A 16,934-nucleotide genomic window follows, 5' to 3' on the forward strand; every position below is an offset into this window, starting at 1 on the left:
TTTGACAGGCAGAGTGGACAGTGAGAGAGAGAGAGAGAGAGAGAGAGAGAGAGAAAGATCTTCCTTTTTTTTTTTTTTTTTGCCGTTGGTTCACCCTCCAATGGCTGCCGCAGCTGGCGCGCTGTGGCCGGCGCATAGTGCTGATCCAAAGCCAGAAGCCAGGTGCTTCTCCTGGTCTCCCATGTGGGTGCAGGACCCAAGCACTTGGGCCATCCTCCACTGCACTCCCAGGCCATAGCAGAGAGCTGGCCTGGAAGAGGGGCAACCGGGACAGAATCTGGCGCCCCGACCGGGACTAGAACCCAGTGTGCTGGCGCCGCAAGGCAGAGGATTAGCCTATTGAGCCACGGCGCCGGCCAAATAAATAACTCTTAAAAAAAAAAAAAAAGAAAGAAAGAAAGTAGTCTCAGCCAGGCCATACCCTAATCTTCACATGGCACATTAGGAAAACTGATCCTCCCATGAAAACATTTTGTAAGCATCTGCTGCCCTTGGAACAAATTAGATTTTGATACACTGTCTAATTCTAATTAATGACTTTGTTTGTAACCATATGCAGGTCTTGGATGAGGCTGTGTGGAACTTGAGGGCAGAATCATCACCCTGACTCAGAGGGGAACACCTGGGGCCCACCACCAGACTTCGCTTCATTTTACCCGATCTTCTTGCTTCCCCTTGTGGTCAGAAATGAGTTAGCACTCACAAGGCACGCCGTAGATTCCAGGTAACAAGGTTCCAGAAATATTTCCCAATTTCTGCTGGAAACTCCCCACAAAACAGCACTCTCTTACAAACCTAGGTACTTCCCTGCCTTATGAAAGTGAGCCTGGTTTTTCTATTATGAAAGAAATACGTGTTTCCAAATTTTAGAAATTATGGAAAATATAGGACGTGTGAAGAAAATAGAAGTCACATTTGTATACTGTTCCAGCAGAAATAGTCACTGTTGACTTTTTTTTAAAGTGTTGTTGCTTTCTTTCTATGAGGGAACATAAACACACATGCATGCAGCACTTATTTAATACGCAATATAATTAACCTGTCACCAGCTCCAGAAGGAGCTATTACTAATGCCAGTGTGTACACATGTGCACCTCCTCTGTCCAATACAGCCTCAGAGGTCACACCCTGATGTCATGTTTATCCTCCCCTCACTTCTCCTCAGAGTACCATTACAGCACACACACATGCATGGAACTACACTACACAGACTCTTGTTTCCCATCACCTATGAGAACACATAGCTGTATTAGAACTCAGAACAGGGTGTGTCTCTTAATGATCTCTAAATACTGGCCATTTATGTAGCTTTCCATTTTTTGCTATTATAAATTGTTCGAGCTATTAAATAGAAATCTATAATTATGAAAACTATACATCTATAAAAACTATAAATCTATAAATATGAAACTGTGGGGTATGAAATCCATCTCTTTTTTTTTAAATTAGTATATTTGTCCAGGTTACTCCAAAGATCTCTTTAAACATTTTTTTTATTCTATGTGAGACAGCCAAAGAGAGCAAGCAAGCTGTCACATCTGCAGGCTCATTCCTCAAATGCCCATAACAGCCAGAGTTGGGGCATGTCAAAGCCAGAAAACTGGAACTCAACCCAGGTCTCCCACATGGGTGGCAAGGACCTAATTACTTAAGCCATCTTGCTGCCTCCCAGGGTGTGCATTAGAAGGAAGCTGGAATCAGAGGCAGAGCTGGGGCTGGAAGCCAGGCACTCCAACATAGGATGAGGGATGAAGGTGTCATAAAGTGGCAATTCAACTGCTGCACCAAAAGCCTCTTTGCTCTGGAAGTCATTCCCTGTGGGTCCAGCTGAACTTTTCCAAAGATCATTTCCAAGAAGCCTCCAAACCCCATGCAGGTCCAACTCAATGCTTTCACCACTGTTGTCTCTGCTCTGCTGCTCCTGGGAGTGGACCAGGGATTTGCTTATGCTTCCTCCTCTTCAAAGCAGGGGATCCCCAGGCCTCAGCACAATTTTGGAGTCCTTGAAAATAAGTGGGTCATTTAAAAAAAAAAAAAAAAAAGAAATGGCCTTAAATCACAGTGTTGGCTCCAGAATCTAATAATATTCTTACATCTAAGGTAACTGAGCTACCAAATTTTTACAGTGGAGCTTCTGTCTTCTTCTTCTTCTTTTTTTTTTTTTTTATTTATGAGACTAAAACCCTACTAACCCTCTGAGATTTTCCTCTTATAAAGGCAACATGGGCAGATCAGCAGGTTATCTTGACTTGAACGAGCAGGTGACCTGTCCTGGAAATCTAGTCCATACATCATCTCCATGGGCCTCTGGACTCACTCAGCTCTGACACTTTTGGGTTTCTGAGAGTGGTTCCCTATTAGTAAGCATAGTAAATGTCTTTCAAAGGGAGGAGTTTAAAGTTCCTTTCCTGCTCTAAAATTCCGTGATTCTCTTGGTTTTATAGCAGAGAATGCCACGTTGGCAGAATTTGGACTGAGAAAATCCTTTGTACAGTTCCCCAGTTTGGATCTCAGTGAGTGGAAGAATGAGAACTGCCTGTAATTCTGAGCTGGTGAAAGCTCAGTTCCTAAGGACATGATCCAGCTAACTTGAGAGGGCTGGAGGCACAGGGAAGAAAGGAGGGATTCCTTCTCAGCAGGTGTTTTCCTTAGCAGTTTCTCTCATCACCTTGCTGTTTTAGGTATTGGGAGAGAGAGCAAAGTCCCTTTGGATGACCTAGGTTTGGTGTTGTCAAGGCTTTCTAGGAGAAAGACTTTGGAGAGCAGAAGACAGAGGAAGAATGTTGCCACATTCCCAAAGGGCTACTTACAACCTTTAATCGTCGGCTACAGCTGACCAATGCCAGGTCTGAGCCAAAGTTTAGGCAGCAGTTGTGGTTTTAATATTCATACGGATATGGGTCCGGTGCCGCGGCTCACTAGGCTAATCCTCCGCCTGTGGTGCCGGCACACCGGGTTCTAGTCCCGGTCGGGGCGCCAGATTCTGTCCTGGTTGCTCCTCTTCCAGTCCAGCTCTCTGCTGTGGCCCGGGAAGGCAGTGGAGGATGGCCCAAGTGCTTGGGCCCTGCACCCACATGGGAGACCAGGAGAAGCACCTGGCTTCTGGCTTTGGATCAGCACGGTGTGCCAGCCACAGCGCGCCGGCCACAGCGCGCCGGCCGCAGAGGCCATTGGAGGGTGAACCAATGGCAAAGGAAGACCTTTCTTTCTCTCTCTCTCTCTCACTGTCCATTCTGCCTGTCAAAAAAAATATTCATATGGTTATGAATAAATATCTACCCTGCCACCACAAATCCGAAGTATACTAATTTTCATCTATGTTATTAACTAATGAACATTTTCCATATGCCAGGTAGACTATATGCTAGGAATTATCAATTTAATATTCACTACAATCCCCTGAGGTAGACATTATTTAGTTGTTTCACAGATGTGGAAACTGAGGCACAGAGAGGTTAAGTTGCTTGCATAACACCGCAGAGTTGGCAGAGCTGAGACACAAATCCAGCTCTGTTCAGATTGTTACATTCTGCTTCGCTTATGACATTGATCACATTCTGCTTATTCCTCAGGTATTTGTCTTACATTTTAAGTAGGTTGGGGTATTGATCTTATTTTTTTTTACTTACACACAGCAAGCCCATATGGTACTCATCTACTGATTCAAGCAACAGCCTGACATTGTACGTTGAGCAACGCAGACTTGGTGGGATTTCCTCCATTTTTACTTTGAAAAATTTAACACTTACCATAAAGGTTCAAGAACAGTGCAATGAACACATGTGTCTTTCAGCTAGAATGACCAGCTGTTAACATTTTGTCACTTTTTTTCTGGATCATTTCAGAGTTAGTTGCAGACATAAGATATTTCACTTCCAAACACATTTCTCTTAAAAACAAGGCCAGTTCTGCATATGCCATTGCCCTCAAGAAATTGAGAAATTCACTTTTTCACAACACGAACGTGGTTTACATAGAAATTTTCTCAACGATGGCCTTCATTGGTCATTTAGGATCACACATTGCTTTTAGTGTTATCTTGCTTGTCTCCTTTAGTCTTTCCTTAATTTTTCAAGAGACTGGTGTTTTTGAGGACTTGCAGAAGGCAAGTTTCTCTGTTTCCTCACGGGTAAGCTAAACCACATGCTTTCGGCAAGAGTATGACCTGGGCGTCCCCGTGCATGGCATCCGGGGCACACGACGTTGGCTGTGTGTCACAGGGCGACGCCTGTGAAGTGAAGACATCTCTTCTGGAAGTCGCGCAGGCGGTGACTGGAAACCCTGCGGCTACCTCCGCCGCCCGTGCGGAACTGGCACCCAAAGCCCTCATTATCCCGGCAGGTCCAAAGCGCTGACTCCCCACTTCCGCACTTTCTTCATTTATTCGGCGGCATTCGCCTCGAAATGTCCCTTCAGGGGCCTATGTTTTCTCACCCTCAGGATGCGGTAACCCAAGAACCACATTCCCGACCGTCAGTCCGTCTGACAGGAAAACCCCGCTCACACCTGCAAGGCCTGCCCCGCAGGACGACGCGGTCGGGCGCTACCCGCCAGGCCGGGCTCCCCCCAGCTCGGGAGCCGCGCACCGCCGCCACGCGCCCGCCCCCGACACCTCCCGCGCGAACAGCCCCCAGCCACCCAAGGACGTCTCGCGAGAACGAGCCCCTCGCAGGGACAGAGTGCGGTCCCCGAGCGCCCGCCAACCCCCGCCGCCCGACCTGCGGCGGGGCCGTCGAGCGCCCGCGCGCCCGCGGCGCCGGGCAGTTGGCGGTGCGCGTTCGGCCCCGCCCCCTGCGCGCACTCGGCCGCGCGGCCGCGGCGCGCCCCTACGGCGCAGACGCGTGCGCGTGCGGGGCGGGGCGCGCAGGCGCCGCGGGGGCAGTGCGGCCGCGCAGGCGCGGACGGCGTTGGTTAGGAGAAGACCTTCAGCGTTGCCCTGGCGGAGCGGGGACGGCCCTCGGCTCGAAGGTGAGGGCAGCGGCGGCCGCCGGCGCGGAGGCCCGCGGAGGGGCCGGGCGGCGGCGGGCCGCGGGCTGACGGGGGCGGCCCTCACGGAGGGCGAGGGGGAGCGCAGTCTGACGGGGCGCGGACCGAGCGGGCCGCCGGCTCCGGCCCGGACCTGCTGCCCCGGCCGCCTCGGGGGATGGAGCCGCCGCGCGGCAGGGCAGGTGGCGCCGCGAGTGCGGGGCAGCGGGGCAGCGAGCCGCCCGCCGCGGGAGGTGCCTTGATGTTCAGGGTCAGGCGAGACAGGAAGTCGGTTTTTAGGGAAGTTGGATCCCTGAGCCCCAGACCCACCCCCTTGCCCTTGCCTGCTGTCCGCGTGGGGCGAGGCTCGCGCCTTGTGGCCGGAGGGCGGATGCCGTCCGTGCAATGGACGGAGAAACGAGGAACAAAAGGCTGTCAAGTTGGGGATTGTGTGAAAACCCCGCTTTTTCCTTCTGCGTCTGATGCAACCGCGGCACCTCGGACCCATCCACGAACAAGTGCATTTTGTAGCGCTGATGGAAGTGAGAAGCACGAAGCCTCTCCCGATTTTTGCTGGATCATACCAGCAGTGCACTTGCCATCGGCGTCATGGCCCTGGAAAAGTCAGCCGGAGCCAGGCAGAATTGAGACCCGTTCGTGAACCAGGCCCGCTGCCTGACTGTTGACAAGTATCTGGTACTGGTTTTGCACTAAAAAACCAAGCAGAATGCTAAGATTTTATTTGGTCCCGCCAAGTATATAGGAAGGTACTTCAAACAGTTTGTGGGGAAATGGAGTGAAAAGATAAGTTTGGATGCAAATTGTTTTTTGAAATCCTTGTGTAGTTTTTTCATAATATGCATTTCCATGAATGTTTTGAAGACCCCTCGAATGCACCTCTTGTGTGCATGGATTTTTTTGCACCAAAAGAAACTTTTTTATTTATTTGAAAGGCAGAGTTACAAAGAGGGAGAGGCAGAGAGAGAGAGGAGAGAGAGAGAGGTCTTCCATCCGCTGGTTCACTCCCCAGATGGCTGCAAAGACTGGGGCTGGGCCAGGCCAAAGCCAGGAGCTTCCTTATGGTCTCCTACATGGATCCAGGGGCCCAAGTGCTTGAGACATCTTCCATTGCTTTCTCAGGTGCATTAGCAGGGAGCTGGATTGGAAGTGGAGCACCCGGGACTTGAATCCACATGGGATGACCCGGTACTGCAGGTGGCAGCTTAACCTGTGCCACTGTGTGGGCCTGCACCAAAAGAAACTTATGAAATCCTCTTTTCATGAGCCGTTTGAAGTATCCTGGGTGTTTCTGAACATTTAATTGTGTCTTCTCTTGTTACTGTGAAAAATCAGACTGGAGTTCTGAAGGTGCCCCCCAAGTTACAGGCTCCTGGCAGTATTTGAACAAATATCAGTAGCTGTTTAATAATCAAGTAGGAGTTGGGAATATGTCAGAAGTCTGGACTCAATCATATAAGTATTGAATTGTAAAATAACTGCTTTGGAAGTGAACTATGAGACCCTGTAGCTTCAATTTCTGTTATAAGGCAGTACAATTATAGCACTCTTTCTGTTTCGTTTTTATACTATACTCTTTCTTCATAACTTTATATGTTGGTGTCTGTCATATTTGATAGGTTAAGGAACACATTTTAAATGACTTCCTGATTAACTGCATCATACATATATGTTCAGGTATGATGATGTAGGCAAAAATTTAGCAGAAGTCCAGATTAAAAGCTGGGCTAAATATAGATATTTGTGTAGATAGTTCAGGCATAACAGTTGCAAGAGCTAGTTGGTAACTGAATTTTTCCTGGTAGAAACTGGGCTAATGAAATTGCTTGAGGTGGTTGTATCTTTGTTAGACATGGCTTCTCAGTCGGTGCTAGGGACACAACAGAACCTGCTGCAGGGAGACATTTACCATTATACAGAGTGGGCAAAGGAGTACTATGCTCAGCAGTGTTGCTAGCTTCTCAGGATTTGATGGGCGAGTCCCACTGCCAGTAGAAAAGCTGGTGAATACTAAGTAGGCAAGGTGAGAGGTCAAGGCACCTTGGGTTTTTGAAGGCTTTAACTTGAGAGCTGACACCAGTTTTGCTAAGCAGTTGATTCTATACTATTTCTGGTTAATTGCTAAAATTATAGCACTCTATTTTCGGAAGAGCTTTGAGAAGGCATATTGTATGTGAATACATTTCAATTAGTGTGATAATTCTTGTCTTTAAAACAACTTAAAAGTAGCAAAATATCAACCCTGAGGATTTTGATATGTATTCTTGGAATTCCTTTTAAAATTTACCTTATTGCATTGTGTAACAGCCTTGAGAAAGGTTTTTGTAAGATACATTTTGCATATATTTTTAAGCATTCCAGTTTAATAAAGCATTTCCTCCAAAGCAAGTGAGAACTTTCTTTGAAATGCAGTCAGAAAATTGACGTCATTGAATCTCAGGGGAGAACTCGGCAGTGTTCTGTAGGGCACTTTTCTCAGGAGCAGAGTGCTTTCTCTTAATCTTGATTGCATTAGTAATGAACTTAATGGTGCAAAGGAGGACTGCACACATCTCTTCTTGCAGGATGAAACACTGGAAGAACGATGGGTGAATAATTACTAAATGGTTATTTTTATTCCTTTGTCCTCATGTTTCTTTATAAGATATGTGTAACACACCGACTTACTGTGACCTAGGAAAGGCTGCCAAGGATGTCTTCAACAAAGGATACGGTAAGTGTGCCGTCACAGATTTCCAGTGTTGGGTCAGGATTAGTGTGGACTTGGCTCTGTGCAAGATACTGTGCTCATAAAATAAGAGTACGTGTACATTGATCTAATTCACAAGCTTTAATTTGATAATTATTAACAAGCTATCAGATTTCCTTCTTTTGAGAAGTGGAGCAGCTGGGACTCAAATTGGTGCTGGTGTTGCAAGCAGTGGCTTAACCTGCTGTGCCATAATGTTGGCCCCTATTTTTAGGTTTTAAAGTGTAATCTTTAAGTTTGAAATTTTTGCTGCTATTCACACTGGATTTTTTTTAGTTAGCTAATGATGTTAATTGTATGTTTTAGACTTGTGTATATACCAGCATACTATTATCTAGTAATTCTGGTTTTTAGAGTAGTGCATATTTTTTTCATTCATTTTTTTTAATTTATATTTTAAAAACTTGTCTGTTTATTTTGAGGAACTTAAAAAAATTAGACTTATTATAATTCATTTTCTTGTGGAATTCTTCTCTAATAAGTATACTGTGTATTTTCTATATAGAAATTTAATAATTTCTGAGTTGAAAAAACTAGAGTGAATATCACATTTTATACATTACTATATTTTTTCCTGTGTATCTAGGGTTTGGCATGGTCAAAATAGACCTGAGAACCAAGTCTTGTAGTGGAGTGGTGAGTACTCAATATATTTTAACAAACGTAATATAATTAACTTAGCAGATACTATTTAAAAATTATTATGTAGTCACGTGATCCAGCATGCTTTTGGCAGTGTGTTCTTCCCTGCAGCTTTGTCCTACTCTCAGATTTCAGGTAGCTTTCTAATTCTGCCAGTTAAACCCACATAGACAGTCAGGCTGCATTCTGGGGGTGACCCTTAGTGTTTGCCATAATAAATGTGTTCTGCATCTTACTCTCAGAAGATATAAAATATGCATATTTTTGCTCATGCCATATCTGTATACTTACATGAATATGTATATGAGCACTAAAAACTTTATTTCCAGTATAATGAGTTCATGTTTTATTGCCTTTTAAAAAAAAAAAAAAAGCAGCTTTCTCCTGTGTCTTCATGATTAGTTGAGGCAAAATGTAAACATAGATGAACTTTTTATTCGCTTCATTTTCTGATTTGTGCTCACTGGCCTCATCTTTGGTTGGAGTTTACCTGTTCATACTCCTGCAGGTTGTATTCCTGGATATGTTTAATTAGAAGGACAGAAGGCCTGTGGCACCCCTGTGAGGCTTTGTATTGCACTTTGTAAATCCAGGTGTGCTGTTGTCCCTCCTTCCCTGGGCTCCTCTAGTGTGAATAAATACTTATGCACCCCTTCCCCCTAACTAAGAGGAGCACATTGTGTCTAAGTGGTTCTGGTAAGGGTAGAAAAATTGTGCTCATTTTGAGTAGGTGTCTGAGTTTGTGCAAGTTACGTTTGTGTTGTAAAAATCATCAACAAAGATTTTTTCTCCCTTTCATGCTGCTGTGGTGATCATTCAGATGGTAAGGACAAAAAGCTCATTTCTGTGCCTGCTTTCTATGGCTGCTTTTGGTCTCCAGTATTGATTTAGGAAAAATATCATCCACCGTTCCACATTTTTTAGATTGTATCTTGGCGTTTGCATCATGTACCATCTGTTTAACCACAGTGTTTCTATTTGTTTTGTTGCTTACTAGCTTTTAATGTGAGTAGCAGATGTGGTGTGCATGTTATAAATGTATTTTGCACTGTTTGACCTAAGTGTGAAATTAGACAAAAGCTGAAGCTATCGTGATCCTGGAGCTCAGAACAAGTCTCGTCTTCTCTTTGATATCTGTACCTGGTGTTTGCACTAAGGAACGATGATGGTAACGAGGAAGAAAGGCAGACCACTCCTTTACCTTAATTTTGTGCATAAAGTGTCCCTCTGATGCCAAAATTAAGATTTGCATTGGTTGCACTTGTCAAGTTTGTGAAGCATAAATGTGAAAAACGAAACCCTGGTTAGTTGGATCTGTTGAAAGAAAATGAGTGTCACATTGAAGAATTAATGTGAACTGTTAAACATGACCAACACTTACTTAATCAGTTTTTAGTACGGACTTGCCCTACATGTGCAGTATGATACTCACTCTGAAAACTTCCTGTGAGGTGTAGATAAACACGTCGGAGTTTCCTGGTGGTTTTATTGCCTGTGCTAGAGCTTGGGAGCAGGCTGTTGTCGAAGGATTCCTGTTGCAGGCAGTGGGGTGGAGCCGGTGCGGGTGGCAGCATTTCAGAAATGTTCCTTAAACAGGGCCAATCAGAATGCTTCCTCCCCCTCCTGCTCCCTTTCCAGCTCATGATTGTCAGTGACAGGTGCTGATGGCTTCCCCCAGAAGGAGATTTGTTTCCAGTTGCTTATTGTCATGTGATTGAAAGGACGCTTGGCTTGGGAGGAGGGTATATGTTGAGGTATTCATAATAACCATTTGATAGTAGGTACTTAAAGGTACACAGGGTGGAGAAGGGGGAAAGAACATTCTATTACTGTGAACAATAGTCAGATATGTTCACATATTAAAATTGTTTATGCTGAACGTTTTGCATGTAGTTTTGTGGAAAAGCAGTGGTTTACATGAGGTAAATGTACTTGATACCATATCACCATACACTTGAAAGTTGTTAACATGGTAAATATTAGTTAAATGTATTTTACCTTAGTAATAAAAAATAAATTTAAGTAATGAAATGTTGACCCTGTTAAAAGGAGGATAAGGACCTCTAGATTAACTAATCACGTGAAAGGCATTACAGAGAAAGGATCACCTTTTTTTTTAGGCCATACAAGCAGAAGGTTTAAGATCACATATTTTGTCTATAAATAAAAATGGCATTTATTTTCCATGAAGAGATTTCTCTTTAAAGGAGAGAATTTAAGATTTCCTTTGAGTCAGAGTCTGTGGAACGAGAAACGTGTGTCAGAGAAGGGGAGCAAAGACCAGAAACTGGTGCAGATGCTCAGAGCAGAGAGGCAGGAGGCAGGAGGTGAGCTGTGTAGAGCAGGGCTGTGGTAACAAGTCAATTGTTCCGGTTTCTGATGCGTTGAATACACTTTCTGAAGTGAATATTTCCTAATCGATGAGCTAATTTTAAAGTAATTATTTTTTTCTTGCTTACCAGGAATTTTCTACTTCTGGTCATGCTTACACTGATACAGGAAAAGCGTCAGGCAACCTAGAGACCAAATATAAGGTCTGTAACTATGGACTCACCTTCACCCAGAAATGGAACACAGACAACACTCTGGGGACAGAAATCTCTCTGGAGAATAAGGTAAGGGAAGGCATTAGAAGTTACTCAATTTAAGCAGGTTTAATTTCTCTTATGGATTGTATAGTAAACAAGCCCAAGTACAGTCTGAACTAGCTCCTGTTACCTTTCTGATAGCTGTAATTCTTCTCTGCATGTGGCCTTTTTGGCCATTTCTTAGGTTTTTGGGAAATAAGGCCTTGTGTGTACTCTTAGAATGTCATCTCTTTGTTCTGATCTGTTTTTTTATTCTGTTATTCAGCTGAATCTCTACTGTGTAGGACAAACCATTTGTGGTGATTTGGTTTTCTAATCATTGCAAAATTTATGCCACAGAAAAGTGCCTCTAAAATTTTGTGTGTTTTCAAGTAGCTACTGTACAGGGCACTATTTTTTGTGATACATGTATATGTTCATTATCATATATAGATAAACATATAGATTTATAGATTGGTTTTTTAAATGTCTGATTATTTTATTGCAAAGAGAATATCAAGATTATTTGGTTGTATTGTAGTTCTGTTATTTTTGTATCGTAATTTATATTACTTGCTGTCATAGGATTTGGTCTATTTATTTTTTACCCATATTTTGGTGAAAGAACCATAATGAAAATGGGGTGAAGGGTGAGAAATATGGGGAGATATAATTTCTATATAATTTAATATTCGATTCTCTTTAATGACTTCCTTTTTTTTGTTAAAGGGGAAGTTAGTGGAAACTTTAAAATTGTTTTCTTGAGTTGAATAAAGAATTGGAAATTGGGGCCAGTGCTGTGGCTCTGCTGGTTAAGCCTCTGCTTGTGATGTTAGCATCCCATGTTGCAGTGCCATTTCAAATCCCGGTTACCCCACTCCCAATCCAGCTCTCTGCTAATGCACCTGGGAAGGCAGTGGATGATGGCGCAAGTGCTTGGGCCCCTGCCACTCATGTGGGAGACCTGGATAGAGTTTCTGTCTCCTGGCTTGGCCTGGTCCAGCCCTGGATGTCGTGGCCATTTGGGAAGTGAACCAGCGGATGGAAGATCTATTTCTCTCTCTCTCTCTCATTCTGCCTTTCAAGTAAACTAATATATATTGTTTTTCAAAGAATTGAAAATTATTGTTAATTTAAAATCTTTGTTTTTCAGTTGGCTGAAGGATTGAAACTGACTCTTGACACCATATTTGTACCAAACACAGGGTAATTATCTAAATCTTATTTTCTGGAATGTTTTTGAAGCCTGAAGGGATGGAGACCATTAGAATTAGGGATTTGCAATGAGAAGTTTAGGGTAGAGGACGAGCTTAGGGGTTGTTGTCTGGAATACTAGAGGCAAGGGTAGAGGAAGCACCCTGAGGCAGGATAAAATTTCCATTTTAACATTGAACTGATGAACACAACTTTATAAATCTAATTCAAACCAGCATGGCACAGAACAGGCTTATGGGCTGGAATGGTCTGAGACCAGATACAGCTTCAGCTACTCTAAGATCGGTGGGTGTGCTGCTGAGAAGGCGGTTTCTTAAGATTGTAATCTAGAAATGTGGGTGTTGGGGCAGGAGGGAGGCTGATAACGGGTGCACAACACAGATAGCAGGAGTTAAGTTGTAGTGTTCTGAGTACAGTGCGCTGGCTGCAGTTCACAGTAACCTATTATACAGTTTATGAATGAACAGAAGAGAGGGACTCAGGCTCCAAGCATAAAGTAATGACCAGGAGAGGGAAATGTCAACTACCCTGATGTGATCAGCACACGTTGTATGTGTTTATTGAAATACCACACTGTATCCCATAAGTGTGTACAATTATTACTTTTTTGAAAATTGTAGGAGGTAGAAATATTAACTTGGTTTGATCATCACACATTGAAGATATGTATCATACTATTCCATAAATATGTCCAATTAATAGTAAAAAATTTAAAAAAAAGGTGTATCTGGTCTTCTAGAACAACAGAACGAGCAGTTAGGCTGCCTGCTGGGTCTGTTACTCTCTGGAAGTCCCCCAGCTTCTTGGCCTCAATTTCTTATGTAAAAGGTGGGAATTGTGTCATTTTCCCCTCTGCCTGATGTGGGTCTGTGTTACCTGAATGACAGAGAGAATGCAAAGTGGTGTTTCTGCAGGTATGGCCTCTGTGCCACCTGCTTTAGTTATCTTTAATATCCCCATAAGAGGCTCAATTGGAATAGGACAAGGACTATTAAGAAATAACTTCCTGTTTTCAGTATTGTCTTTGAAAAAAACTACACTTTTCTCCATGAAAGGGTTCTGGTGTGTGTTGGGCATTTTGTATTCTTGTGGCATTTGGCATTTGGAAACATTTAAAGAGATTTGTGTACATGTGTCTTCAGATTGTGAACTTGGCACTTACTCCTCCCTTTGTGAAGTTAATCACAACATATCCCATTAATTGAACTTATATTGAGGAATAGATAACAGTGTGTAGATTGCTGATCCTAACAGCATCCTATTTGTAGAACTAAGTCCCTTGAAACACTTTTACTATGGGTATATGCCCCCTACCAAAATAAGTCTTCCACTGAGGGAGAGACAGGATCTTAACTCTAAAGGTTCCGACCTAGCAGTAGAAACTCATTGTGTTTTCATTGTATTGTTTTTGTTTGTTCTTTACAGAAAGAAGAGTGGGAAATTGAAGGCCTCCTATAAACGGGATTGTTTTAGTCTTGGAAGTAATGTTGATATAGATTTTTCTGGACCAACCATCTATGGCTGGGCTGTGTTGGCTTTTGAAGGTTGGCTTGCTGGCTATCAGATGAGTTTTGACACAGCCAAATCCAAACTGTCACAGAATAATTTTGCCCTGGGTTACAAGGCTGCAGACTTCCAGCTGCACACTCATGTGTGAGTGTTTATAATTTATTCCTTACACAGTTGCTGAAAAAGGGTTGCTGTTAGCATCTTGCAACAGTTAAAGTGGTGGTGCCTCGGGGTACGAGGCCTAAGTGGACACCAGCGTTGGTGCACTGTTTTCCTAGTGAGTGAAACGTTGCCAGGAGACTCGTATACCTCACGCACCGTGCCGGGCTGCTGCTGGTAGTCACTGGCTTCAGCCTTTTCCTCAAACTCCAGGAAGCTCCAGAGTGCATGGATGGAGAGAGCTCACATCATGGTGTACCTCCCGGCATACGGGGTATTTTGGAATGTTTCCTGCTTCCTCTGGTATGCCTCCTGGTAGCAGGTTTGGATCGCCAAGGAACAGCCCACAAAGCGACTGGACTACCCTGAAGCATCCTCAGTAGTTCTGGAGGTTTCCAGGCGTCCTCGATCGGAACGTAGTCAGTGTGTTGCATTCAGAAGTTAACGGAGCCCTTTGTGCAGTTCTAGACTGCACTCTGTTGGCTGATCAGTGTGAACTTCTAATTGTGTTTTATGTCTTAGCCTGCTGGGTGGTGCTGCACTGTACCAGGCAGAACGCACAGAGGGCGGGCGAGCTGTGGGTTTTTGCAGTATTGCGGATTGCTCCCCACTCGGTCTGCTGTTCACTTAAGACTTAAATCAAGCAATGGCACAGACTGAGGTGCTGAAACCAGTAACACGGTATTATCAGGAAGACCATGACACCTCAAAGATAATTACTAGGACGCTTTGACGTGATAGTTTGGGTCCTTCTCTGGAACAGTGCACCCTTGACATTGTGGGGGAAAGTGCTTTCTAACTCTTCAGATTGTTTTAAATGAAGTCGAGGACTGACTTTATTCCTGCACTTCTGCCTCTGTGTTCTCTGCAGACTCTTGAGTGCACTCTGCTCTGAAGTTTCTAAGTTCAGTGACCATCAAAGAGGGACCTATAAATTACATTTCCCTGAGGCTCTTGCCTTGGTGCAGAATTGAATTGAGTCTAAGAAATTTACATTATGTGGAGGAACCAAGTAAATTAATCATGTTACTACGTCTTAATTAGGTGATTATAGAGCGTATCACTGGACCTAGTTCCGTGTTCGGTTTCATAGTCATTTGTGCTAGAAATTGGCTGAGATCCATAGTTGCAAAATGGGACCCGTGTTTAGACCTTTAGAATTTATTTCCTGTCCTAACAGTGGTACAGATTACGTACTTATGACTTTTGCTTGTGCTATGCAAACAGAAACGATGGCACTGAATTCGGAGGCTCCATCTACCAGAAGGTCAACGAGAAGATTGAAACGTCAATAAACCTCGCATGGACGGCTGGCAGTAACAACACGCGTTTTGGCATCGCAGCTAAATACAAGCTGGATTGTAGAACTTCTCTCTCTGTAAGAATGTGCTGTGGGCTGGATCTTCTCTTAGGTTTTCACTTCGGTTGCAGATGAGTACTGGGGTGTGCTTGCAGTCCGCACCTCACGTCCACAGCTGGCTCCTCGTGACGTGAGAGGATGACCATGTGGAGACCGGAGCGTGGGGCTTGCCCCGTCCTCTTGTATTTGAATGCCCTGTGACTTTCTCAGTTTATGTTAGCTTTTCTGCTTCACAGGAACTGGCTTACCGTTCCTGTGGCTGTTAGCAGTTGATACTAATAGTAGCACTAACTGAGCTCTCCAGTTTCAGGGACTGTGCTCAAGATTTTGCATGAGTTTTCTTACCTTCTTATCCTAACCCCTGGTCTACGTGGCGAGTAGTGTTATCCTCATCCGTGTTGTACAGATGAGGAGACCGAGGCCTGGGCCAGGTAACTTACCCCAGGCCACGCGGTAAGTGTTAGTGCCAGGATCCGGGCCCAGAGAGGTCGTACACCGGCACCTCCGTGTGTGGGCAGAGTTGCCGAGACCCATGGGCGTGCGTTCTCAACGCTCCCCACCCCTGCCAGCCCTGTTGGCTTCCCGAAGGATTTCTCTTTTTATGTATGAGATGTTTAATGTCATTAATTCTAGACTGGCCGTCAGGTGCTTTAGCTGTGGAACCTGATGCCTGAAGCAGTGGTTGTGTTGGATTCTTTAAGACATTGACTTGTTTTTTGCTTCTTTCCTGTCTCTGACTCTTAGGCCAAAGTAAATAACGCCAGCCTGATTGGACTGGGTTATACGCAGACCCTTCGACCAGGTAAGCAGAGGGGTCAGGGTAGAAGATAGAGGAGTAATGGCAGTAATCAGACGGGAGCCTGCAGGCACTGTGGGTTGATGCAGCCCGTATTTGTGACACTTGGTTCCTGAGGAGTAAGACAGATGAAGTGCTTTCACTCGGAAAACGCTTCTGTGTTTCCAACTATAATTTGGTCACTGTGGCCCCCGAGTTTGGTTGATCACTCTCATTGCTCTTAACTCGGAACCCCAAGTAGAGTTTGCCATGAGTCTGCTGTGCGTGTCGCACACCTGTCTGCGTGCCTGTGACTCCTGTCCCCAGCTGGGATCCCGCCGCTGACTCCGTCCACTCTGTGTGTGAATTCAGATTGCAAAGCCTGCTACAAGTGACCGGTGTTTTCTCCTCCCTAGGAGTCAAATTGACCCTGTCCGCTTTAATCGACGGGAAGAACTTCAACGCAGGAGGCCATAAGGTTGGGCTGGGATTTGAGCTGGAAGCCTAATGTGGCTTTGAGTCATGCATCACATTGGTCCCTGGCAGCGAAGAGAAATGAACCCACTATGTTTTGGCCTTAAAATTCTGTGAAGTTTCAAACGTGTGAACTTTTTATTCTTCCAAAGAATTGTAATCCTCCCCACACCGAAGTCTGGAGATTGCGGGTGCGCGCTCAGGAAGGCTCTGGGAGGCGTGCCCGGAAGTTGTGTTTGTGCCACATTTCAGTTCCGTTCCGTGGGGTTGGTTTTCACGTGTCCCTCGGCAGCAGCCTGCTGTCACATTACAGGAGACAACCCAGCCCTCCAGTTTGTACATCGCAACCTGCATGCCCCCCCCCCCCCAACTGTTCTCCATGCTGTAGCGGAATCTCTGGTTCTGCATCAGAGTAAACTCAAATAAACCCATCACATTTGGAACATTACTGCTTTTCTGATGGCTAGTGTCCGTTTTCTTAGATCTGCTGGGATTTGGTTT

General features: G+C 44.6%; 1 protein-coding gene and 1 long non-coding RNA gene across 3 annotated transcripts; one reads left to right on the top strand and one right to left on the bottom strand.

The window, feature by feature from the left end:
• Nucleotides 1-1,478: 1,478 nt before the first annotated feature.
• LOC127487285 (uncharacterized) lies at nt 1,479-4,359 on the bottom strand. Its single transcript, XR_007913998.2, has 2 exons — nt 3,750-4,359; nt 1,479-2,002 (listed from the first exon to the last, which is right to left on the bottom strand). It is a non-coding gene; the product is annotated as an uncharacterized lncRNA (long non-coding RNA).
• Nucleotides 4,360-4,838: 479 nt separating this feature from the next.
• VDAC3 (voltage dependent anion channel 3) lies at nt 4,839-16,881 on the top strand. Of its 2 annotated transcripts, XM_070067809.1 has the most exons (9): nt 4,839-4,968; nt 7,628-7,696; nt 8,319-8,368; nt 10,837-10,989; nt 12,095-12,147; nt 13,582-13,809; nt 15,052-15,202; nt 15,929-15,986; nt 16,376-16,881. In XM_070067809.1, the coding sequence occupies exons 2-9, from the start codon at nt 7,630-7,632 to the stop codon at nt 16,465-16,467; spliced, it is 852 nt and encodes a 283-aa protein (XP_069923910.1). In that variant the 5' UTR covers nt 4,839-4,968; nt 7,628-7,629; the 3' UTR covers nt 16,468-16,881.
• The last annotated feature ends 53 nt before the right edge of the window (nt 16,882-16,934 follow it).

Source organism: Oryctolagus cuniculus, chromosome 2 (assembly GCF_964237555.1).
Source record: "Oryctolagus cuniculus chromosome 2, mOryCun1.1, whole genome shotgun sequence".
Taxonomy (NCBI): domain Eukaryota; kingdom Metazoa; phylum Chordata; class Mammalia; order Lagomorpha; family Leporidae; genus Oryctolagus; species Oryctolagus cuniculus.

Excerpts from the sequence above, each read along its gene's own strand:
- VDAC3 (XM_070067809.1), top strand. The coding sequence starts at position 7,630 with ATGTGTAACACACCGACTTACTGTGACCTAGGAAAGGCTGCCAAGGAT. Across the intron at positions 10,990-12,094 it reads AAATCTCTCTGGAGAATAAG|TTGGCTGAAGGATTGAAACT; the intron begins GTAAGGGAAGGC and ends TTTGTTTTTCAG. Across the intron at positions 13,810-15,051 it reads TTCCAGCTGCACACTCATGT|AAACGATGGCACTGAATTCG; the intron begins GTGAGTGTTTAT and ends CTATGCAAACAG.